The sequence below is a fragment of the Miniopterus natalensis genome, chromosome 1 (genome assembly GCF_054644295.1).
Source record: "Miniopterus natalensis isolate mMinNat1 chromosome 1, mMinNat1.hap1, whole genome shotgun sequence".
In the NCBI taxonomy this organism is placed as follows: Eukaryota; Metazoa; Chordata; class Mammalia; order Chiroptera; family Miniopteridae; genus Miniopterus; species Miniopterus natalensis.
This window is the reverse complement of record NC_142081.1, coordinates 56393216-56418181: the sequence shown is the minus strand read 5'-3', so window position 1 is coordinate 56418181 and position 24966 is coordinate 56393216. Positions and strand designations below refer to the sequence as shown.

At 52.8% G+C, this 24966-nt stretch overlaps 1 protein-coding gene across 1 annotated transcript in view; it reads left to right on the top strand.

The window, feature by feature from the left end:
- Positions 1-24059, top strand: part of DUOX1 (dual oxidase 1) — a 30442-nt gene extending 6383 nt beyond the window's left edge. Inside the window, exons 10-33 of the mRNA XM_087814258.1 lie at positions 1063-1165; positions 1424-1596; positions 2718-2893; positions 3100-3218; positions 3816-3953; positions 4608-4721; positions 5446-5645; positions 6256-6441; positions 8535-8760; positions 9031-9124; positions 9391-9566; positions 11713-11782; positions 12177-12302; positions 12887-13065; positions 13319-13549; positions 14076-14175; positions 14418-14467; positions 15883-16010; positions 19887-20040; positions 20451-20680; positions 20927-21085; positions 22174-22329; positions 22437-22565; positions 23243-24059. Coding sequence (XP_087670384.1) covers positions 1063-1165; positions 1424-1596; positions 2718-2893; positions 3100-3218; positions 3816-3953; positions 4608-4721; positions 5446-5645; positions 6256-6441; positions 8535-8760; positions 9031-9124; positions 9391-9566; positions 11713-11782; positions 12177-12302; positions 12887-13065; positions 13319-13549; positions 14076-14175; positions 14418-14467; positions 15883-16010; positions 19887-20040; positions 20451-20680; positions 20927-21085; positions 22174-22329; positions 22437-22565; positions 23243-23365 — 3540 coding nt within the window. The 3' untranslated portion in view covers positions 23366-24059. The remainder of the gene's footprint in view (positions 1-1062; positions 1166-1423; positions 1597-2717; positions 2894-3099; positions 3219-3815; positions 3954-4607; positions 4722-5445; positions 5646-6255; positions 6442-8534; positions 8761-9030; positions 9125-9390; positions 9567-11712; positions 11783-12176; positions 12303-12886; positions 13066-13318; positions 13550-14075; positions 14176-14417; positions 14468-15882; positions 16011-19886; positions 20041-20450; positions 20681-20926; positions 21086-22173; positions 22330-22436; positions 22566-23242) is intronic.
- Positions 24060-24966: the final 907 nt, after the last annotated feature.

The following is a 24966-nucleotide window of genomic DNA, read 5'->3' as shown; positions in this document are numbered from 1 at the left end:
AGTCAACCCTCATAGAAAGAAAACGTGTTTAGCAAGAGGTTTTCTGAAGGGAATGGAAATTGACTTCTTGCTTGTACATACAGGGGCTATACTGCTATATCATTCAGCCTGTTAACACTACTTCAAAGTTTAGGGTTTTCTCTTCGTTGTAGATTGGCCCAGAATTGCACTCTAAATGAATAAAGATTAAAAAAAAAAAAAGTCAACCCTCTACTCTCACCTCAGGACTGTGTGGGAGACAGTGGGGCCTGTGCAAGTGTGGCTCTACAGGTATTGCTTCCTCTTAGGCTTTTCTTCTCCTTGACAGCTCTGGGTCCCCTAGGCCTTGGAGTACCCCAGCCATCCCAGCCCCCCAGGAAACTTTCCAGTTAGTCACACCCAGGGCTACATGTGAATATGTTTTCATGGGTTGGGGACAAGGAGGAGGGAGGGATTCTGAGAGATTACCAGGGATAGTCTGTCCATCCAAACCAGGTCAGTGTGGGTCAAGGGTATTGATCATTAATTTAAAGCAAACTCAGATGCTTTGTGTAGAGTGTTCATAAGAGGGGAAGGGAGGAGGGAGGAAAAGAGAAGAGGAAGGCATAGGATCAGAGTCATAGATCTGAGTTGAAAAAGACCTCAGTGTCCTCCTAATCCCTCTTTATTACTTTATTAATTTTATTTTATTATTTTATTAATCTCAAATGCCTTTTTTAGTAAGGGGAGTTCAGAGAGATCCTATGACTTGCCCACAATCACACAGCAGGTTAGTAAACAGACCAAGAACCAAGACCTAGATCTTCTGGTGTCTTTGTCAGCCATGCTCTCAAGTCTGGTTCTAAAATAGAAGAAATAAAGTTTTCAGTCCCTTGTGCTTATGGAGACCTGTGTCCCAGCAGCTGGGGCTTTGAATGGGGACATCACGTGCCGGGAGTGGGGAATCGTGTGGCAGAGGAGTGGCCCGCTGGTTTGGAGTGAGCAGCAGGGCTGAGTGGAGGGCACAGACTATGGGGTGAGGGAGCCAGGCTGCCCAAGCTCTGGCCCATTAGCCACACCCTTCTCCTCTCTTCACTTCCATAGCACCCAAACCTACAAAGAGCTGAAGATGTGGATGCGCTGCTACTGGGCATGGCCTCCCAGATTGCTGAGCGAGAGGACCACGTGGTGGTTGAGGATGTGCGAGGTGAGGCCAAGACTGGCCCTGTAGGCTGTGCACCCCCGGCCCCGGGGAGGAGGCTCAGCTGGAGCTCCATAGCCAGGCAGGGAGGGGTATCCAGGGCTGGGAACCTATAGTCTCACTGCTAAGAGAGCTTCTGACCTGATGGCCACAGCTCCCTCTGTATGGCTCAGATCCCCTGGGGCTGGTGGGAGCCTGGGGCATAGTCTGGAGGAGCTATGCTATTGCTGAGCTCCCTGAGATTCTCTGCTATCAAATTCACAGATTTCTGGCCCGGGCCACTGAAGTTTTCCCGCACAGACCACTTGGCCAGCAGCCTGCAGCGGGGCCGGGACCTGGGCCTGCCTTCTTACACCAAGGCCAGGGCAGCACTGGGCCTGCCTCCCATTACCAGATGGCAGGACATCAACCCTGCACTCTTCCAGAGTGATGGCAGGGTGAGGAGGGGTCAGGACCCAGAGGGCAACATGGGAGGGCCAGGGCACACTGGCCTGAGATACAGAAGATGGGCAACAAGACCCAGGCATGAGAGACAAGCACCTGGTGAGAAGGGCAGGGCTCAGCCAGGTTGTTTTTCCCAGTATCACACACCAGGCTGGAAGTTACCAGACCAGCAGAGTTGGCTTTAGACTCTGCGACTGCAGATCCAGTAAATGTTTATTGGGCATCTATTGCATGCCAAGCACTTAAGAGACATTGTCTCATTTACTCTTCCCAATGATTCCCTGAGTGGGTATAGAAGGTCCTTGACTCAGGAACAAGCCGTACTTTCATGCACTGATATCCAAGCTGCCTTTGGGGAGTCAGCTCTCACCCGGGCGAGTGGCATTGCTTGTCAAACAACCGACCAGTTTTAGCTGCCTTACCATCTTGGCACTGCAGTGTTTCTACAATTGCATGACAATTTTATTGTCTTTGTCCTTACTATTTTATAAAAGTGTTGGAAAGTGGAGAATTGAAAGATAGATAAAAAAGTTATATGTGCGTAGGGCGTGTAAACTTTATAAAATCAGTATAAAGATAGAAATCACCAGGCATACCCAAAGTAGCAAATCTTTAGCTTCAATTGCTCCTCGTTGGGATTAAGCTGATCAAGTGCTTATTTACACTGTGAAGGAAAGAACTAAAGTAGAGGTCAGGTAGAACATGCTGCTCATATATTGTTGAAGACTGTCTTTTAAAGGCAATGTATATGTAGGGATTTGATTTTTTAAACATATTTTTTTAGACCTAAAGAATAAAAACCTTTTCTAACACATTATTCTACCATTTAACATTTGCACTGATTTTGATCCTTCAACTTGTATACTTTTTCAAGAATAAGTTATGTAAGGGACTGGCTGCCTGTTTTATTCCAACTTTGTAAAATTGTGAGAGAATTCCCATAATTAGTTACCTTATGTAAAGCACTCAGAGCAGTGCCTGGGGCATAATCAGTGAGCTATTGTTACTGTCATTTATTATTATTAGCCTTGAGCCTGATTCCTGGAAACCACCTCTTTGCCTGAGGGTGAGTGCCAGGTGCTTACACTCAACTCCCTTCCCTTCTTGGCCCCAGGTGCTGGAAGCCACAGCTGCTCTGTACAACCAGGACCTGTCCCTGCTGGAGCTACTCCCTGGGGGGCTTCTGGAAAGCCATGGGGACCCCGGACCCCTCTTCAGCGCCATAGTCCTTGACCAGTTTGTGCGACTGCGGGATGGTGACCGTTACTGGTTTGAGAACACCAGGAATGGGTAAGGCCTGCCTGGGCTCCCACCTCAGACTCCACCTTGGCCTGGGCCCAGACCCCCTGCCTGTAAACAACCCCCAGGGGCCCTTGATTCCCAGCTGGCCCTGCCCCTCCCCACCCCCTCTGGGTCTCTTTCCTCACCTGGATCCCTGGGCCTGGGGCCTGCATCTCTCTCCCACTGTGAGAACTCCCCACCTCTCTCACCCTCAGGCTATTCTCTGGGGAAGAGATTGCAGAGATCAGAAACACATCCCTATGGGATGTTCTCATGGCTGTCACCAATGTGGACCCCAGTGCCCTGCAGCCCAATGTCTTTTTTTGGCATGCTGGTGAGTGGCCAGGGGGTGCTTGGAGGGGTTTGGGGTCTGGTGTCTCCTTCTTCCTCAACCATGGGTTTGGTTCAGCTGGACAGTAGACTCCAAAAGACAAGTGAGCTATGGTTGTGCCCTTGGGAACTTTGGATCTGGGCATCAAGGTTGACAACACACAGCTGTGTAGGTTCCCCTCTTCACAACTCCAGGAGGTGCCCAAGTGCGGGCAGGGCTGAGACTCAGAGAAATCTGGTAAGGAGACTCACATTCAGCTGGGATAGGACTGGAGGTGGGTGGAACATTAGGAGGGCTGAGTGTAGTGAGGAAATCCCAACCCCATGGCAGTGATGAGGGAAGGTGTGTGTGTGTGTACACACGTGCATATGAGGGAGAGACAGAGGTTGAGGTTCATTTTGGACCCCACTTGTTACCCAAGTAGGAAAACATCACATTCTTGGGACAATGGCAGGGACAATGGCAGGAGTAAGCAGCCCCTTCCCTCTGGTACCCAGAGCCACCCCCTGTTTCTGTCACCCTAACCTCCTCAGTGATGCTGCACCTGAGCCTGTGGCCGAGCACCGCCTCCCAGGACTCTAACTTTCTCTGTCTTCCCAGGGGACCCCTGCCCACAGCCAAGACAACTCAGCACCGAGGGCCTGCCAGCCTGTGTCCCCCCTGTCATGCGGGACTATTTCAAAGGCAGTGGATTTGGCTTCGGGGTCACCATCGGGACCCTCTGCTGCTTCCCCCTGGGTAAAAATGATGGGCAGCGTGGGGTTGGGTGAGAGATGCAAGCTGGGGGGTGGGTTTGGGTCCATCTCTGGCAACCAACCATTTTCCTCTGGGCTGATGACAAAAATATCAGAGCAGGAGGGGACACAGAACTGTCTGACCTGTAGATAAGTTGGCACCAGGGAAAACTGACCCCCCCTATTCTCCTGGGATCCCCTTGGGGCCCAGATTGATCAGGGACCACAGAAAATCCACACTGCACAGCTATCTGTAGGAGTCTGGGCCTGGGAAACTGTCAGGGGCAAATCCCTGCTAGAGAACAAGGGCTGGGAGGTAGCTGCTGGGGCAGAGGCTTTGGACTTGGTCTTTGGCATGGCTGTGTGTGGGTCGATGAGCAGCCTGGCAGAGTGGGTCCAGCCTCCGACTGGGAAAGGACCTGAGTGCTCGAAGCAGGGGAGGAGGCTGCACAGGCATCTTAGATGCTACCCAAAGCTCCTCATAGGATGCAAAGCAGCCCCCTCCCTCCCTGAAGGGAGCTTCACAATTTGAGAATGGACAGAACTAGGAGTTGGGGAAAGCAGGGCCCTTGCCAAAGAAAGGAGTCTGGCAAAGGAGCCACTGCTCTCCCTAGACCCTCACCTTCCTCTGAGCATCCTATTGCCTCTGCCCTGCCAGTGAGCCTGCTTGTTGCCTGGATTGTTGCCCGGCTCCGAAGGAGAAATTTCAAGAGGCTCCAGGGCCAGAATTGCCAGAGCATCAGGTCTGAGAAGTTCGTGGAGGGTGTGGAAGGTAGGCCTGGGGCTGGCCAGGGTGGTGATGAGGACATGACTCAGCGTGACAGCCCCTACCTCCACCTCAGCAACCTAAGGAAAAGGCCTCCTTTTTCTCGGCCTCCAGGCAGCCAGGGCAGGTGGGAAGAGCCACAGGGGCATCGGGTGGAAATTGGACCTGGAATCCTCCCACCTCCGTAGCTCCTCCCAATGGTCCCCAAAATAGAAAATGTGATAGATGCATGGGGAGGAGTCACAGGACCCCCGACTACATTTCACAGGGTTACTGTGACTCACAAATTCCCAAGAACTGCTGCTATGTGCATCTCCCACTGGAATTTCAGGCCACAGAGAAGTAATTAATGAAGGTCTAGAGTCAGACTGACTGAGGATTGGAATCTTGGTTCTAGCAGTTGGGCGTTAGGCAGATTTTTTAATTTCTCTAAATTTATTTTTATCTGTAAAATAGGAATAATAATAACACCTCATGGATTTATGAAGATTAAATGAAGTCGTTCATACAAAGCACATCGTAAACACTCAGGAAACAGTAGTTATTCTCATGGGAAAGAGGCACAGCAGGATTGCCAGGGAGGGGGATGACCCTCAGTCCCCACGAAGAGGCTTGGAGCTTCGGAGGCCTTGATCTAACTCCAGCTCTGAGCTGGCCTCCTTCCTTTGGATGTGCCTTAGGCAGGGCAGGCCCGGAGGGCCCCAGCTGACCCAGCCCTGTCTCTCCCCAGCGTTGGAATGGCAGGGCCACAAGGAGCCCTGCCGGCCTGTGCTTGTGCACCTGCAGCCTGGGCAGGTCCGTGTCATGGATGGCAGGCTCTCTGTGCTCCGCATCATCCAGCTGAGGCCCCTGCAGCAGGTCAACCTCATCCTGTCCAGCAACCGTGGACGCCACACCCTGTTGCTCAAGATTCCCAAGGAGTATGACCTGGTATGGCCCAGCTGGCCCTGGGCTCCTTGTCCACAGCCATAGCCAGCCAGGTGGAGGGAAAGGAGCACTGGGCCAGACAGGGCTCTGGTTACCAGCTGCAGTACCTGATGGAGAGATGAACTTGAGCATATCTGTCCCACTCTGGGCCTGCTGGATTACATGATCACCACAGTCCCTTATTCCTCTTGCAGACACAGTCTGCCCCCTCCCTTTCTAAGAACACCATCAGATCCTAGTTGGGATTTCTTGGAAGAAGCTCTTCCCCGTCCCTGATTTCAGGCTGTAGTGATTTGTTAAAGATTTTGGAGGGTAGCTCAGAGGCTGATCTTCAGCTCTGACCATCTGGCTCATGGTCCCCTCAGTCCTCTGGCCTCCCTGCCTCCCCTCTCCAGTATGGAATAGAGAGGGAAGAACGGCTTTATATGTGTATGCGACTTTGAATGCTACCTCTGCACACATAAGAAAACCACTTCGCCCCTAAGACCAGCAAATAACAGACTCTCTTTTGCAGGGGCTCTTTTTCCAGTGGCCCCCTGACAAAATTCATGTAAAGCTCCTAGACCCAAGACGCCTTGACACATGGTTGCCCTCCCTACTGCTGCCTCCATAGGTGCTGCTGTTTAACCTGGAGGAAGAGCGGCGGGCACTGGTGGAAAACCTTCGGGTGGCTCTGAAGGAGAGTGGGCTGAGATTCCAGGAGTGGGAGCTGCGGGAGCAGGAGCTGATGAGGGCAGCGGTGACGCGGGAGCAGCGGAGCCACATCCTGGAGACCTTTTTCAGGCACCTTTTCTCCCAGGTGTGTACGTGGGATCGGATCTGTCCTTGCATGTCTGCCTATGTAAGCTTACCTGTGTAAGGCCATGGGGTGACTCCAGGGAAAGTCAGAAACCCCGAGATCACAGCCAAGAATCAACTTCACTGGGATTTTGGCCAAGTCACCTGACCTTACTATTAAGGAGATGCTCCTATCCCCATTCCAATGCTGCCCACCTGTGAGGCTCCAGAGAGGCATTCCCTAGGAAGGGGCTCATCTGCATGTATCACTCTCTCTTTCTCCTCAGGCTGCCCAGGGCCTCTGCCCTCACTTAAAGGCTGCAGAATCCTAGGGCGAGACAGGCAGTTTGGGGAGTGAGAGCCCTTAGCGCCCCCCTTGGGGGAGTGCAGCTGCCAGAGGCCTCCAGGGGGTGTTAGTGCCCATCTTGTGGACTTCTGAGAGCCATTGAGAGGATGTGGGGAAATAAGAGGAAGAGAAATGCATGGACTGGGGTCCTTATCTGGCATGAAAATAAAGGCAGCCTGAGAGCAGAACAGTGGAGAGGAGAAGCTTGGGAGATAATACAGCATGCCGCCCACTGAAGGAGTTCATCATCCCACTGGGAAGATGGGGTACACACAGAAAGGAACATAACTGGCAAAGAATGACAGGTATAAAAGTGGCCCGGGAAATAAGTGGTCTAGGAGTTTTTCTGTGAGGCTTCAGGTGGGTGTAAAGTTATGGTGGAGGTGAGATTTGGCAAGGACTCAAAGTTGGAAAAGTTTTGGCTCAGAAGAAAGGAGCAGAAAGGACTGAGCAGAAGGGCTGGTAGAAGGGCAAAGAATCAGTTTTTGAGAGGGAGGAGCAGGGTTGTGTAGCTGGAGAGGGGATTCATGAGGGAAGCTACCACTTAATGGTCATTGACTGTGTGCCCATGACTAGGTCACTTACTCCTCCAACAAGTTGAACCTGAGTATTTACTAGAATGGAAGGTCCCCCTGCAGGGGTGACTCATTGACAGGGCCTGGGCCCGACCTGGGCACCTCCACTCTGTTCAGGATCTGCCAGGGCTACGAAAGAGAACTTCCTGTGTTGAGAGGTGAGGCTGTGCTACTGTTTCCCGGGGTAGCTGCCAGCCCTTTCTATTTACCTGCACAGTGCTTTCAGCTTTCAGATATTTTCATAAGCCTCTCTTATTGATTCTCACAATAACCCTGTGAGGTTATTGGGTAGGGCAGGTGAGGAAATGAATGCCAGACAACTGAACAGACTTGCCTGAGGCCGCACAGTGAGACAATGGCACAGTTGGGACATGAACCTAGGTCTCTTGCCTCTGTCCCCAGGTTCTTTCCACTAAAGCACCTTGTTTCAAGAAACAAGGTTTACCTCATGAAACCACAGCCAGGCTTGAAGAAGGGGGTCTGGTTAACAGGCAGGAAGCACAGGTGTTATGGTTTGCAGCCTGCTTGCTTCCCTCGTCGTCTGTTCTTCTGAAGCTGGGGTAGCCCCTTGGGTGGACCGAAGATGGCTCATGATGAGAATTTCCCCTTCCCAAGCCCAGCTTTTTCTCAACCCAGCTGAAGTTTTTTCTCAGTTAAAACTCTGGATATAAGAACAACCCGCTCAGGCTAGTATTGACAAGGCGTCAGTTGACTCTGAGGATATAGTGGTGTCTCAGGAATTCCAAAGGGAGGACTGTGACCTGGCCTGGAAAGGACCAGGAAAGGGAAAGCTCTCAGCAAACAAGGCCACTCCTCTTTTAGGCTGCCTCGTTTTTCTCTGTGCCATTGCTTTGCTCTGTCTCTGTGTCTCCGAGCACTTGGAAGAACAGGGTGGTCCACAACTTCTGAGTTTTCCTGTGCTCAGGTCAAAACAGACCTAAGACCTCTCAGTCCCAATTCCAGGTCTCCTGTTTGGCTCAAGTGTGCATCCTTTGTTCAGTCAGCTAACACACAGGGCCAGGGTTCTATAGAATAAATGGCCACAGGAACCACCCACAGGGCTTATGGGGCAGTGCTTGGTGGGGGGTGCTGGGTAGGCACCTTAAAAGGTGGCTCCTACAAACCTCAACTGGCCTTCAAGTCAAGGAATCCCTGTCTCCTTCTCTTCCTCCCTCTGCTGCTGCCCGGGTGCAGGTGCTAGACATCGACCAGGCGGACGCAGGGACCCTGCCCCTGGACTCATCACAGAAGGTGCAGGAGGCCCTGACATGCGAGCTCAGCAGGGCTGAGTTTGCCAACTCTCTGGGCCTCAAGCCCCAGGACATGTTTGTGGAGTCCATGTTCTCTCTGGCCGACAAAGATGGCAATGGCTACCTGTCCTTCCGGGAGTTCCTGGACATCCTGGTGGTCTTCATGAAAGGTAGTGGAGGAGGGAGTGATTGTTCAGATAGGAGAAGATGGAAGGGGCTAGAGACTGAGGCTGGAGTGTAGCTGACCTGTTGGAGATGGGGAAGCACTGGGGCCAGATCTCTAGCCTTGGCAGGCATCTGGGAGCACCCAGGTAGGGTCGGGAAGCAGAGCGGCCCCTCACTGTGTCCAGCAGTGGGTCACACTAGTGGAAGCCCCCTTCTGGCCACCCTGGGGTTTAGGCAGGTGATCTGGGCCTCTCATAGGGTCCTTCTTCTCCCAGGCTCCCCTGAGGAGAAGTCTCGCCTTATGTTCCGCATGTACGACTTTGATGGGAATGGTCTCATTTCCAAGGATGAGTTCATCAGGATGCTGAGGTTGGTCCAGTGGGACAGCCAGGAGAGTGGGCCAGAGCAGGGACTGCCAGGGGAAAGAGGTGGGACATGGAGGAAGCAGGAGGGTAAAGAGCAGGGGCCTCCTCCTTCTCACCCATAAGCTTATAGCTAGGAGGGGGCTTGGGATTTGGCCAGTTGGGGTCCTTCCATGTGGGCTGTGAAGGCCTGATGGGATGGACAGTGGGCCCTTGTGTCTAGGCCCCGGGCCCCTTGTCAGGGCCTGATGGCTCCTCTCCCCTGATCCCCAGGTCCTTCATCGAGATCTCCAACAACTGCCTGTCCAAGGCCCAGCTGGCCGAGGTGGTAGAGTCCATGTTCCGGGAGTCAGGCTTCCAGGACAAGGAGGAGCTGACATGGGAGGACTTCCACTTCATGCTGCGGGACCACGACAGCGAGCTCCGCTTCACACAGCTCTGTGTCAAAGGTGAGGGAGCCTGGGGGCAGAGCTGACTTATCCATTAGGCACAGCAGGCACAGTACACAGGGCCCACATATTTTGGGAGTCCACAGGAATGTTTTCATTTCATTTAAAATCAGAAGAAAAGAATGAGTATAGTAATAACAAATAGATAATAATGTATCCATCCTGGATTATATTCTTTACACCAACACAATTATGATATAGAATTTTTAATTCATTTTTTTAATGGAGGAAGGGGTCCAGGAAGACAAACAGTGCCTAAGACCCACAAAAGTCATAATGCAGCCCTGCTGGTGGGGTGGGCAGGGTCAGGATGGGGTGGGAGATGGCAGCTGGAGTTCCTCTTTTTTGTCAAAGACCCCTGTGCCTGGAACCCAGTGCAGGGGGGAAACAGTGTCTCCTCGTTACAACCCTACCCTGGCCATACCCACCTCAGCTGGGGTTTCTGGTGGTGGTGGGTGCTCTGGTTTTGTTTGCCACTTTATCCCCTGGAGGAGTGCTCAGTAAATGTTTGCTGAGTGCATGGAGACCCACTTCTGTTGTTCTTCCCCCTACTTCCTGCCCCACCTGTGTCTGACTCAGGTGGGTGGGGCTAGAATCAGGGTGAGGAGTGGGCAGAGAGCAAGCAGAGGGACTGCCTGTGGCCTGCTCTGAGCTGTTACGGTGTCTTCACAGCCTGGGATTCTTACTGGGGCATGTTGAAACCAAACCCAGCCCCTCCCAGGATTATGAGAGCCTGGGGGAGCTGAGCAGTCCAGATGGGGGAGAGGGGAAAGTTAGACAAGGCACAGCCGGGCCTCTGGTCAGGGATTCCCATGCCCAGGGTGGGAGGAGAGTTGGTAGAGTGCAGACCCAGCATTCTTGATTCTGCAGCTTTTCACTTTTCCCAGGTAGCCAGGGCAGCAGGCGCCCAGGCCTGAGGGCAGAGCAAGGGCAGGTGTGCACCCTCAAGTGAGCCTAGGCCTGAGTCCCAGGGATATCCAATCCCTGGGGTGGGGGAAGGTCCAGGCTTGGGAAAGGAAGATTAAGTAGAAGGTTAGCAATGAGTATTATTTTGTTTGGCATTTACAAAAAAAAAAAAAATTATTTTTACTTGGGAGAGAGAGCTTTGTTTTTACACTTATTTATGCATTCATTGTTTGCTTCTTGTATGTGCTCTGAGATTGAACCCGCAACCTTGGCGTATCTTGATGATGCTCTAATCAACTGAACTACCCAGTCAGTCCTGTTTGGCTTTTAATTGTTGTGCTTTACTGTTTCCTCCAAATTTTACTTTGAAACATTTTAAACCTACAGAAAAGGTACAAGAATAGTACAAGGAGCATCCCTTTCCTCCTCACCTAGATTTGTCAAGGCACAGCCGGGCCTCTGGTCAGGGATTCCCATGCCCAGGGTGGGAGGAGAGTTGGTAGAATGCAGACCCAGCATTCTTTGTTACTGTTTTTACCACATTTGCTATTTGCTAAAGCATTTGAGAGGATAGACATCTATACTTTGTTTTAAACACTCTGATTTCATTAAATTCACTGTAATCACTTTTGCCTCTGGCCTATAGACCAGGGTAATATTCAGGATTGGTTTAGCACTTGGAAGTGACGTGCAGATTCCCAGGCCTCCTGTGAGAACCTCTGCTCAGTCCTGCCCTGCCCCTAAGCACTCAGCCCAGACAGGAAACAACAGGCAGCTCCTGGAAAGGTTGTTTCCCCCCAACATTTTCTTATGAACAAACACAGAAGAGTGGAAAGAATTTTATAGTGATCTTCCATATATGTACCACCTAGATTCTACACTTAACTTTTGGGAGATTTTAAGCTGGAGGGTCATAAGCAGGGTTTTGTGACAGAATGATCTTAGCAGACAGGTTGCATACAGTTCCTGAACTCTACCCCATGAGCCTGATTCTAGTCCCAGGAGTGAGACTGAAGGTGGACGCACACTCAGGGGAGCCTGCTTGGCCAACTTTGCTCCAGGCCTTCTCTCTGCCCACCCTTGGTTGAGTCTAGTTCCCTTTGGGGACACAGGCTGAGACTGGGGCACCCAGTGGCAGGGTATTGGCCAGGGACCCTCTACAGTGTCCAGACATTTGAGCCAGGTCCTCCTGAGGCTCTGGGTCTTGAGCTGCTCCCTAGGCCCGCTCTGCATTTTGCAGGGGTGGAAGTGCCTGAAGTCATCAAGGACCTCTGCCGGAGAGCCTCCTACGTCAGCCAGGATAAGCTCTGGTGAGCCCTCGTCTGGGAATGCTGGAGTGAGGGCTGGGGTCAGGGAGTTGCCCTTTCTCTCCCCAAAATGACTGGGATCACAGCCTCCACTAGCCCACATCAAGCCTTCATGTAAATTATAAAAAAGCACTTTTTACTCTGCAGACACAGCCCTGCACTCACCTGTAGCCTGGGTCAGATGCCCTTGTAAAGGGCATAGCTATATATGACAGCCTTGGCTAGGCCCCCCAGCATGTGACTCATTCTCTATCTAGGTCTCTTTGGGAATCCTGCTGTCCCCTGACTGAGAGCTCTGACCCTTCCTCAACAGAGTGGGTATGGAGGCAGACCAGGGGCAACAGAGCACCAAGTGGCTTAGGTAACCAAGATCCTGTCTCCTGCATTCCTGTCCTAGTCCCTCTCCCAGAGTGAGTGCTCGCTGTTCAGGCAGTGATGTCGAGGTGGAGCTGACACCACAGAGACTGCAATGCCCCATGGACACAGATCCTCCCCAGGAGATTCGACGGAGGTTTGGCAAGAAGTAAGCCTGCTCCTCCCCCTAAGCCCAGGCAGTTCATCCATCCTTTCAGCATGCATACATTGATTACTTGGTGCCAGGCACTGTGCTAAGCATGGCCTCAGAATATCACAGTCTGATGAGATAGCCTGGTACACTGAAAATTGCAATGTTCCACTGATGAACGGTATAATGGTGCTAAGAGCAAGGGGCCTCAGAGCTCAAGGAAATGCTCATCTCCGACTGGGAGGACAGGGAAGGCTTCCTGGAGGAGGCGTCCTTTGAGACTCTCAGTATAGTAAGACTAGAGCCTTGGGAGTTGGGAGCTACAGACTGGGAGGGCAGGGGGCTGTCTGAGTGTGAGTGAGAACTGGGGTAGATGCAGCGCCTCCCCTGGGATGAACGGACCCGGTGACCACTTGTGAGGCCCCGGTGACCACTTGTGAGGCGTCCTTACATCGACAGCTCGCTTGAGGAGTGTGGTAATAGCCTTGGGACTCTCGACCATGCTTAGCTTGAGTAACTCGGGGCCCTTTTCTCCCCTCTGGGGAGCGAGGCTGCACTAGTGTTGGGTCCCCACCTGAGAGCCAAGACTCCCTGTCTCCCAGGGTCACGTTGTTTCAGCCCCTGCTGTTCACTGAGGCTCACCGACAAAAGTTTCAACGGAGCCGTCGTCACCAGACCGTGCAGCAGTTCAAGCGCTTCATCGAGAACTACCGGCGCCACATCGGCTGCGTGGCCGTGTTCTACGCCGTGGCCGCGGGCCTCTTCCTCGAGAGGGCCTACTGTGAGCGCCGCCTGGGAGGGGGGGGGGGGGGGGGCTGGGGGCGGGGCCTGCTTGGGGGCGGGGCGGGCGGGGCGGGGCGAGCGGTGAGTGACAGCCCGGGGGCGGGGCCTCCTGAGGGTGCTCCGCCCAGCTTGAGTGAAGACTTGGGGAGGCGACAGCCGGCCACGGCTGGCGGGGGCTGCGGTCCACCTCCCTCAGTGGCGCGCTCTCTCCTCGGCACTGCTCCTCCCTTACCCACCCGGCCCCTCCGCAGACTACGCCTTTGCCTCGCCACCCTCGGGCATTGCCCAGACCACCTATGTGGGCATCATCCTGTCGCGGGGCACAGCCGCCAGCATCTCCTTCATGTTCTCCTACATCCTGCTCACCATGTGCCGCAACCTCATCACCTTCCTGCGCGAGACCTTCCTCAACCGCTACGTGCCCTTCGACGCGGCCGTGGACTTCCATCGCCTCATTGCCTCCACTGCCATCGTGCTCACAGGCAGGGCCTGGGGTCCCGGGGTCCTCTCCACGCCCTCCCGCCGCCGACTGGCTTCCCCTCCTCTGAGAGCCCTGCACTTAGCTTGAGTGTGTAAGGATGGAGGTGGCTCCAGCCAGATGTGAAATAAGCCCAGGAGCCCCCACTGGCCTCCCCCGCTCCCTGCGCGGTGCCTCTTCCACGCTTTCAGGGTCACCTTACCAGCCTCCAGCTGACAAGTTACCAACAGCCCAGAATGAGTGCGCGTAATGTGCTATCTCACGTTTATGTTTTAAAACATAATTCCGTGGGAGGAACCAAAGGAGTGAACTTATAATGCATAATTTGGACTCATGGTTGTGTTCATGGATGGTGTGTGTAGGGGACATGGAGAGGAACAGGAAGGTGATCAGAGAGCAGAAATCCAACCCCCTAGGGTCCTTCCTCAGGCCCCCAAGTCTGGCTGGTTGGAGTTCTCCACTTTGGGCTGAATGGGTTGAGCACCCCCACCCCGCTGCCCCCAGGCTCACCCCACCCTGTCTGGTCTTAGTCTTACACAGTGCAGGCCATGTGGTGAACGTGTACCTGTTCTCCATCAGCCCGCTCAGCATCCTGTCCTGCCTCTTCCCTGGCCTCTTCCATGATGATGGGTGAGTAGTGAATGAGGGGAAGGGGTGTATTATTTGTGAGTAGAAAGAAGCAAATTACCTTGGCTCAGAGGAGAGTGTCACCTTCTAGGTTATAGGACAGACAATGACCAGCCTGAACCCCCAGCTCCAAGTCAGCAGAAAGGGAGACTAGTAGCTGGGTTGGGGTGCCTCATCTGTTGGGGTCCTTTCTGGAAGTCCCAGACATCTCTCAGGATCCTTCCTTGCATTCCCCTTCCCCACAGGTCCGAGTTTCCCCAGAAGTATTACTGGTGGTTCTTCCAGACTGTGCCAGGTGAGAACCCTTCCTGCTCCGTGAATTTCTGGGCTTGGTTCCAAGCTCCAGGTTCTGGGTTCTGTTTACCACAGAGCAGCCCAGTTGTGCTCACTGGGCTCTCATGGTGAGTCAGGCTCTGCCCTCTGGCCCCGAGGACTCTCCTGGGCAGTAGGAGACTGCTTTCCAGTACTTCTCTCAGGAGCTTGACTGGGCTCCCACCCCGACTCTGAACTAGTTCCTCCTTCTGTGGAATGGGCATGTCCCCCTCCACTCTCCCAACGCACACACCTACCAGGACAGTGGCTCTGAGAAATACTGTGCCCCAGCGTCGTGGGGGAAGGACCAGGCTTTTTGTCAAGCCAGGCAGACACCTCCCCCCCCCACCTCCTTTTAGTCTGTCTTGACAAGGGCTGTTTAGAGCATATTCCTAACTCCCCATAATCACCCGTTTTAGGGCTATTAGCTGTGAATCTATTCAAACACTTCTTGAACCCATTTATATTTTCAGTCTGTTCCTTCCTTGGGGTAACACGTTTTCTACACTCACTCCTCTGTGATACAAAGCACAGTTTTAAACTTTTTATTTTTTTTAATCCTAAAATGATATGCTTTGAACTTCAAAGAGTGCTTGCTAATTCCTGCACACTGGGGTTTTGGGGATAAGGCTGTGTTTATGTTCTCCTCTCCGTTCTGTACTTCACAGTCTTCAGTTAGATCCCTTCTTAACCTCTGCTTTGCCGTACTTTAGGGCTCTAATCTTCCTAATTTCTGCCTCTCTCCTCCTTGATCACTTGAGGGGCCATCCTCTGGCCTCTGCACTCCCATCCTGGCTCCAGTATCTCCCTCCTGGGTAGCCCAGCTCTAGGCTTCCCTGTGAAGTGGAGCCTCCCATCAATTCAGGACTGAACCCAGTGGGGCTCTGCTGTGCCAGTGCTCATGCTGTGTGCTATGGCACCTAAGTGGAGTGCTGCAGGTATGTGGGCCAAGCCTTCACTCCATGAGGCAGGGCCTGCAATGTTGAGTCCGGCTCAGGGCCCAGAGCCCCATGCATGCATGCATTCATTCATTCATTCAGCATCATTTATATAAGGCCCACGGTGTGCCAGGCCCTACACTAGGCACTAGGATTCAGTAGTGAACTAGTCTAACCTGGTCCCTGTTCTTGTGAACCTAGGAGTCAGGAAAGTGATGGACATAAAACAAATAATGACATAGGTACTTGAAAAATATCAAGACAAGGTCTCTAATGGATGAGTAGGGTCTGTAGAATGAAAGTCCCTGTTATCAGGGGTGTGAGGGGAGAGGAACAGAGGAAGAGGCTGGGGCTTTCCCCACCCCCTCCCCAGGACAGTGGTGTGGAAAAGGGATCCAGATCCTTGGCAGGCTCAGAGCAGCCCTACTCCTTTGCCCTTCACCCCCTGTTCATTTTGCAGGCCTCACGGGGGTCATAATGCTCCTGGTCCTGGCCATCATGTATGTCTTCGCCTCCCACCACTTCCGGCGCCGCAGCTTCCGGGGCTTCTGGCTGACCCACCACCTCTACATCCTGCTCTACGTCCTGGTGAGGGCTTCTGCCTCTGAGCCAGGCTAGTGGGGTCTGGGCAAGATGTTCCCAGGGAGGCAGTGAGGGCTGAGACATCGGTTCTTTATCCTCTTAGTTATTTCAAGTATCCTCTTCATTTGTCATTTAAAAGAGGGAGATGATAGTAGGAGGCTCTCGAGTAGACCAACCCCAATATGCAGCACTTGGGAGATGGACTTGCCGGCGTGGGTTTTGTAGTAGCAGCTCTAGCAGACTGATCTGCATTCCTTGCAGACACTCCCACATCATTTTGCTCAGCTAGTCTTTGTCTACTTTGAGTGGCCTGTTTGGGCTCCTAGGTAGACTGCCTACACTCCAGGGAGAATCACCCTTTTTTAGAGAAACTTACCTTAATTGGGTTTTACCCTTTTGTTCTGATCCTGTTTTCTAAGATGTTAGCCACCCCACCCAGCTAAGTGCCACCTATAAAGTTAATGACCTTGCTCCAAATGTCTTCACTTGGACTGTTGATAAAATGGATTTTTAGGACTCCACCTGTCCCCTTTCCTTCTCTTTAATCTGGGCTCCTGCCTGACCTCCTTCACATTCCTTCCTTTCTCCTGTCCTGTTTTCTTCACCCTTCCCTGGGTTTATCATCAGCTGCTTCAACTGTTTCAGAGGTGACTTTGATCTGTGCCCGTGTCATGGTTCTTCTTGGCCTGCCTTGCTCACGGACACAGGTAGTTCCCCAAAGGGCATCCTGAGGGCCTTGTTGAGAAGCTAAACAAAGTTCCAAGTCCCCTGTGTCCCACTGATGATAGTTTGGCTGCGAGCATTGAAGAAAGGCATAGTCCATATGGCTCCCCTCTCTATCACCTGGCTCCGGGCAGAACTGCACACAGGGGCCTCCCATTGCCTGGGTCAGGTTGGCACCTGTGGTCGGCCCTGCCTTCTCCAGGTCCAGTTCTATCCTCACTGATAGGTAGGAGGTCTGTTTCCATCTTACGTGAGGCTTGGCACTTCACAGTCCTGAAGATGATTACCCAGCCTCGGCTTAGGTTGTTTCCTAGAATTGTTGATGTTTCTTTCCAAAGAAATCTCTCTCTGGCTAATTCAACCCTTCATCTCCATCTTGTCAGTAATGAGTGGAGCCCTAGCACCCTGGGTTACTGTTTCTGGTAGGGGCAGAGATAATGTTCTTGTTCCTGGTGATAGAGCAGCTTCTTTGAACTAATGGGAGACTGGCTCCTTGAGACCAAGATCCCTTTCTGATTTATCTCTGGTTTGGGGGATCACTGGAGTTCAGAGCCACCCTTCCTGCCAGCAGGGAAGTCAGCATCTCAGAAAGATGTAGTCCCCTCTGCTGGGCAGTCCTAGCCCTGGCCGCTTGGGAGCATCTCCCCTGGGGGTAGATCAGGGCCAGAACACCTGCTTCCTTCCCATTTATCACAGGTGTGGACACTTGACCTCAGGCAGAAAGAGAAGTTACAAGTAAAGGATCCATTGTGGAGTAATCCCTGAGAAGGCTGTACAGGCTCCTAATCCAGGCTGGAGAGGGCCGGGCTAGCACAGCCAAAGCTGAGCTGGCAGGCTGCTCCCCCATCTCCTCAGTCAACCATGAGTCTGCCGCAGCTTTGTGATTTAAAAGTAGAGCCAACACCAAACAGGGTGTATAAGCATGAGATCACCCTGACATTGTTCTCAGCCTGGTTGGATGCTCAGAAAGCCTTGGGGGTGGGCGTGGGCTCCACAATGAAAGAGGAACTTGGGGGACTGGAGCCAGTTCAGAGGAGAGCTCAGAGAGGTTCAAGTAAATCCTGTGGGGGAAGGACTCAAGAATTCAGGAACAGTCAACTGGGAGAAGGAAGAGCTGAATGAGGAACCAGAGTCCAGTTTCATAGTTACGTGTTCAGAGTCTGTTATGTCCTAGCTCAGTGCTAAGCCCTGCAGAGGAAGGGGAAACTCTAAGCTCTGCCCTCAGGAATTTAGGATTTGCCTCAGAGATAAATGTAAAATGCATGTAAAATGATCAAAACGAGCAGACAATACAAGATTAATTGCTGAGCTGAGTGTTCCAAAAAGTAAGCTACAGGAGCTCATTGAAAGGAGTTTCACTTGAGCCAAACTGGTTAGAGAAGACTTCAGGGAGAAGATGGGACTTGGGCCAAGCCTTAAGGAGAGATAAGCTAAGGTTTAACAGGGCAGAGTGGAAACTGAAGAGCATTTCAGGTAGAAGGAAGGGCATGAGCACAAGTGCGGAGGTGTGAATGATGACAGAATATTCCGGGCACAGAGGAGATAGGCCTGGCTGTGGATAGCCATAGGGTGTTAGGTGGTGGCAGGACATGGTGGACCTGTGTGAGTTGCGCTGAAGCTGAGGGGCTGTGGCTCAGCTGAGAGGCCGCACCACGTGGGAAAGCATAGAAAGGCAAAAGCAGAGGGTGAGGAAATCAGGCTTGGGCAACACACAGGGTTGGGGGTGGAGAAGGAACAGAGTGAGTGCAGGAGATGTAAAGTGAGTGGCCTGAGAGGAGCGAGACCCAGTAGAGCATTGTTGCAGAAGTGTTGAGGAGGGGGTGGTCACTGTGCCACAGGCTGCCAAGGACGGGAACAAAAGTGGTCTGAAAGAAAGCCTCAGGCCTGGCCAGTGTGGCTCAGTGGTTGAGCATCCACCCATGGACCGGGAGATGATGGTTGAATTCTCTGTCAGGGCACATGCCCGAGTTGTAGGCTCAATCCCCAGCAGGGGGCGTGCAGGAGGCAGCCAATTGATGATTCTCTTTCATCATTGATGTTTCTATCTCTCTCTCCCTCTCCCTTCCTCTCTGTGAAATCAATTTTTTTTAAAAAATTAATAATAATAAAAAAGACCTCAGGGTTTGGCCATTCATTAGCCCTCAGTGAGCAGATCCTGAGGAAAGGTGGAGAGGGAAGCCAGACTGACCAGACTCAGGAGCAAGCAAGTGGGAGGAATGGGGCAAGGAGTGTCTGACCAGCTTATTGGAGAAAGGGCTAGAGCTGGACAATGCCTGCGTTATTTCACGGGAAAGGGAGACCAGTTAGGTGTTCTTAGGCTCCAAAGGGAGAGGCTAAATTGAGGAAACCCCTTTCATTGACTCGACAGTTATTGAGTGCCTACCGTGTTCCAGGCAGAAACTGCTAGAAGCTGAGAGAATAGCTGCAAACACAATGGATAGAGTACCTACTCTAACATTCCCCTGGGGAAAACAACAGTAAACACGTCAACGAATGAAGAAACAAAATTATTGTGGATGACAAGTGACTTGAAGGGAGTTAACAGGGAGCTGTGACAGAGAGGACTGGGGGAAGGCCTGAGGAGGTAGTGTTTCTGCTTAGGCCTGAAAAATGAGATGGAGGTAATCATAGCAAAAACCAGGGGGAGGGCATTCCTGGCAGAGGGAACAGCAGGCGCAAAGGTCCCGAAGCAGAAAGGACTTGCCGTGTTGGAAGAACAGGAAGAAGGAAACACTGGCAGGCAGGAATCAGAGCATCACAAGGCCTGAGGTGCAATGGGAAGGCCACTAGGGCTTTAAAAGCTGGGGATGACATGATAAAATGAACTTTAAAAAGTCACACTGGCTGCCTTGAGGAGAATCCATCACAGTGGGGCAACCCAGTAGAAAACCAGTTAGGAGACTACTGCATGAGTATAGGTGAGTTGACGAGGCTTGGTCTAGGATGGTGTCAGAGAGCCTCAGTAGTCTTATTTATTGTGGATGCTTTGGAGGATGGGCTTGGGAATGGCTAGGTTTTGGAACCTTGAAGGAGCATGGCACACGGTGAGGTGGGATTGGATGTGCCAGTGGGGGAAGGATGCAGGAGTCAGCCCTGAGCTGGCCTCAGGTCCTGTTGTGGGTGCATCTGGGTCTGAGCTGTATTCTTCACTCTATTCAGATCATCATCCACGGCAGCTTCGGCCTGATCCAGCTGCCCCGTTTCCACATCTTCTTCCTGGTCCCGGCACTAATCTATGGCGGGGACAAGCTGGTGAGCCTGAGCAGGAAGAAGGTGGAGATCAGCGTGGTGAAGGCAGAGCTGCTGCCCTCAGGTACAAGCCTAGGCTGTCAGGGGACCAGCTCGGTGGTACTGAGGAAGCAGAACAGATCCTGGACCTTGCAATCTCCTAGCCTGGCCCCGTGGAGTTGGCAGGGGCCTTGGAGTGGAAGGGATGAGGGAGCTGGTAAAAGCAGCTCTTTGCCAGGGGTCCTGAGCCTCTTTCATAACAGAGAGGAGGAGCCCAGGTCAGGTTGCCCCTTGCCCTGCTGACCACCAGCCCCAGTGTTGCCCAACCCCTCCTCAGGACAGACATGGCCTGAGGAGAGTAAGGACTACTGATGGGGTGAGGTCCCCCTGGCATATTCCCGAAGCAGAGCTGAGGCTGCAGGTCGGGGAACTCTCTGGAGACCACATTGTTGCTGGGTTTAGGACAGTAGCCCCTCACCTACCTTCCTTCCTCAGGAGTGACCCACCTGCAGTTTCAGCGGCCCCAAGGCTTTGAGTACAAGTCAGGACAGTGGGTGCGGATTGCTTGCCTGGCTCTGGGCACCACCGAGTACCACCCCTTCACACTGACTTCCGCGCCCCATGAGGACACTCTCAGTCTGCACATCCGGGCGGCCGGGCCCTGGACCACTCGCCTCAGAGAGATTTATTCACCCCCGACTGATGGCTGTGCCAGATACCCGAAGGTGCCCAGACCCAGACCAGATGTGCCACATGCTCCCACAACCCCTTAACAGGCCTTAACTGCAGCACTAGATGCCCATTGTGTCCCTCCCTCCCCCATCTGGAGACTGGCTGTTCCAGTTAAAGCCATAGTCCCCCACTCCCCCCTCACTCCATAAGCCTACCTGCCTTTTCTTGCCTCTCATTTCTGGCTTCAGAACTACGGTGATAGCTGAGAGCTTAACTCAAACCCACTCCCTTCCCTGTAGCTGTACCTCGATGGACCATTTGGAGAGGGCCACCAGGAGTGGCATAAGTTTGAGGTGTCAGTGCTGGTAGGAGGGGGCATTGGGGTCACCCCCTTTGCCTCCATCCTTAAAGACCTGGTCTTCAAGTCATCAGTCAGCTACCAAGTGTTCTGCAAGAAGGTAAGCCCCCACTCCTCTGGCCAGCCCATGGCCCTTGCTCCCAATCACTGAGTCCATCTGTGCCTGTCTCTCCTGCCTCTGTTCTTGATCTCCCTGGTGTAGGAAAGGCCAAGCTGGCCTGGTCCTGGGGGTTGGGGTGGTCAATAGATCCCCAGATCCTAAAGGACAGAGTTAGTTTGTTGATACCCCCAGGCTCCTTCCTTCAGTTATGAAGCACCCCACATAGGGTTTGCTTCTGAGATCCCTCCAAGCAGGATTGGAGAGTGATGAAGAAACCCATTCCACCTTTCAAAGGAGGCTAGCACTTGAGGCAGTGTCAGGCTGGGAGAAGGAAGGGCACTCTTGGGGTAGGGCACAAGTGAAACTGGCTTTGCTCTCAAGAGGAAGAGGACAGGAGGTGGCAGGCAGGGCTGATGGGCATGGCTGGTCCAGGAACACAGCGCAGGCCCTAAGGACCCCTCCATGCAAGGCTCCTTCACCCCAGCCTGCACCTGGTGGCAGGCCCCTGCTTGTCTCTTTAGGCCTGGCAGGTGAATCAGGAACACAGGAATGCAGCAGGCAGAGGCCCGGCCCGTATGCTGTCAGCATTCAGAGGGTGACAGACAGTTCCCTGCTCCTCTGTCCAAGCCAGCTCTGCTGCTGCTGCTTAATCCACACAGCCCTACTTCTCCCCATCAGAAGCTGGAGATGGGTCCCCCCAAGGAAGCTTCCATCCCCCTGGTCTCCTTTTGAGTCCATTCCCATCTCTGCCATGCAGCCAGCTGTGTCTTCCCTGAAGACGTTCTGTGACAAGCCCCTTAGTGGGACCCTCTCCTGGGCTTAGGTTGGTTGGGAGCCCAGCAGCCATCAGAGAGAGTGACAGGACAGGCTCAGCATGAAAAAGCTGCTTCCCACCTGATCAGACCTTCAGATGCCCTACACTGTCACTCACTTGCACCTCTCCATGTCCTGTGGCCCCATATACCCCATCCCCCCAGGGTGTCTGGGGAGAGGCACAAGCTAGCCAGAAGAGTTCTATTGGTGTGTCAATCCCTGGGATATAGGGAACCTGAGCTGAGCTGGGTCCTGAGCTCCAGCCCTGTCCCCAGATCTACTTCATCTGGGTGACACGGACCCAGCGGCAGTTCGAGTGGCTGGCTGACATCATCCGGGAGGTGGAGGAGAATGACCACCAGGACCTGGTGTCCGTGCACATCTACATCACCCAGCTGGCTGAGAAGTTCGACCTCAGGACCACCATGCTGGTACGCCAGGGCTGGCCAAGCAGGGTGGGTAGGTCACCACCTGGGCTAGGAGTCGACCCTGGCTCTGGCTGGCTCTGACCTTCCTCCTCCATTTGTTTCTCCACCAGTACATCTGTGAGCGTCACTTCCAGAAGGTGCTGAACCGGAGTCTGTTCACAGGCCTGCGCTCTGTCACCCACTTTGGTCGCCCCCCCTTCGAGCCCTTCTTTAACTCCCTGCAGGAGGTTCACCCACAGGTCAGTCCCCATCCCGTATCTAGGTTCTCTTCAGTTTATTATCTGGGGTTTGAGCAAAGCTCCCAAACCTGCTCCATCAGGGAAGAAACTGACTGCTTATGAGAACTCATCATCCCATGAGGTTGGTGGGGTAATAAAATGGGAAGAAGGGGGGGTCACCCTGAGGGGCTAATGGGGGAGGCAGGTGACAGGAACTTGCCACCTTCTGAAGCCATGATGCCTTGTTCAGAAGGAATAGCTCAGTGATTGAGCTAGTAGTCACCATAAACTCAGAGCTACCCTTGCCACTAATAGTGAGCTAGTGAGCCTGGCCTCACCCTAGCCACTGAGCTAATATTCACCATCAACTCTGGGCAAGGCACTGCTCTCATAAACACTGGATTAGTCTGTCATGAGACACTAAGCTATCCCTCAACTTGAAACTGATTAACCCAGCCGCTATCAGAAACACTGATCTTGCTTGCACTTGAAGCTGGCAAATGCCTTGGAAAGGGTAGAGGCGGGACCCACAGAGGGCAGGTCTCTCAAAATTGAGTTAGATTTTAAAACACTGAGCTGGCCTCAGTGCATGGTAGAAGCAAACTTTCTTCAGCAGCATGGAATGAGTCCTCATCAAGGACTCTTCCTGGCTTTAACATGGACACTGAGCTAGCCTTCACTTCTTCCTCCCCCAACAGGTCCGGAAGATTGGGGTGTTTAGTTGTGGCCCTCCCGGCATGACAAAGAATGTAGAAAAGGCCTGTCAGCTCATCAACAGGCAGGACCGGACTCATTTCTCCCACCATTACGAGAACTTCTAGGCCTCCTGCCCAGAGGCCCCACCCACTGCCCTGCTGAGCAGAGGTTTGGGTCACACCTCACCTCACCTCTGTATTTCCTATTTCTGGCTCCCTCAGCCTTCTCACCATTCCCACCTCCTCCTTGGTCCAGGTGACTATGGTCAGTCACCCCATATGGGTTCAGGGACCCCCAGGCTCATAATGTTTCAGCCTGGAGAAGTGGGAGGTGCTGTCTGAGGACTAGAGGTTGGGAGTTATTATTATAGCTCAGCAAAGTGACATCACTTCTTCCAAACTAAGGAAAAATTCAAAATTTTTAAAATTTTGCTGACAAGTAGTGTGTGTGTGTGTGTGTGTGTGTGTGTGTGTGTGTGTGTGTGTATGTGTAGGGGGCTGTGAGTCCAAAGATGAAGTGGGTGCATAGATACTGGAATCTTAGAGCTCCTCCCCCAAATCCTCCCTCTCCAACGGGCTCCCCAGTGTCAAAAGGGCTGGCAAATGCCTTGAAGAGGGTAGAGGCTGGACCCACAGAGAGAAATTTATAGGAACCCCCTCAGTATCCCACTCTAATAGCACGATTGATCTTAAACAGGTACTGTAGTCAGAACCTGGCCCAATATCTCTCTACATAGTGCTCTCCAGCCCTTCTCTTGTTCTGTAGTCTTTTTTACAAATAAACCACTTTTCTGCCCTCTGGGTTTCTTCTTTTTAAAAATTTTTTTTTATTGATTTTTAGAGAGAGAGGAAGGGAGAGGGAGAGAAACATTAATGAGAAACATCACTGGGCTGCCTCCTGCACAGCCCCGGCTGGGGATCTAGCCCACAACCCGGGGCATGTGCCCTAATCAAGAATCAAACCAGTCACCTCTTGGATCATGAGTCGATGCTCAACCGCTGAGCCACACCAGCCAGACCCTCTGGGTTTCTTTATTCTGCCCCAGGATGGGGTAGGTACTGGCAGAAGCAGCCACCCAACCAGCCAGCTAACTTATGCTGATGCAGACATTTTCTGAGTCCACTGAATAAAGGAACCTGCCCAGGTCAAGTGACCCAGCTAGAGACCCCTTTCCTGGCTCAGGGGCACCCTTCCTGACAGAGGGCCTCTCAGTGGCCAGTGTGAGACTTCTGACGCCTGATCAGGAAGGGGGGAGAGAGAAGGTGTGAGGGGTTCTGGAGAAGGTGGGATGGGCACAAGGGGGTGGGGTGGGGGCTGAGACACAGAAGGAGCCCATGGGGAGGCAGAGTAGGCCTGGCCTGCTCCAGGACCTCAGTTACTCCCAGCTCTTCTCTGAGCCGGATGAGCACATCACTTAACCTTTCCGGAACTGTTTTTGCATCTGCAAAATGACTGAATGCCCGCCAAGTCTACTTAAAGACAGGGCAATCCTCTATGAGGGAATTTTCTGAAGCAGTGCCCAATTTCAAGTGATTCTTTCGACGGTCCCCATAGAATTCTTACATTTGTCAGATCACATATCCTGGATTTTGATAAATTAACCACTGGACTAGAAAACCCCAAATCCCATGATTCACATCACGCTTGGGAGTTGCAGATTTAGGTTCTGGAGGAGGCCCTCACACTGCCCTCCCAAGGAAGCCGCCCCAGGGGGTGTGTTCACACC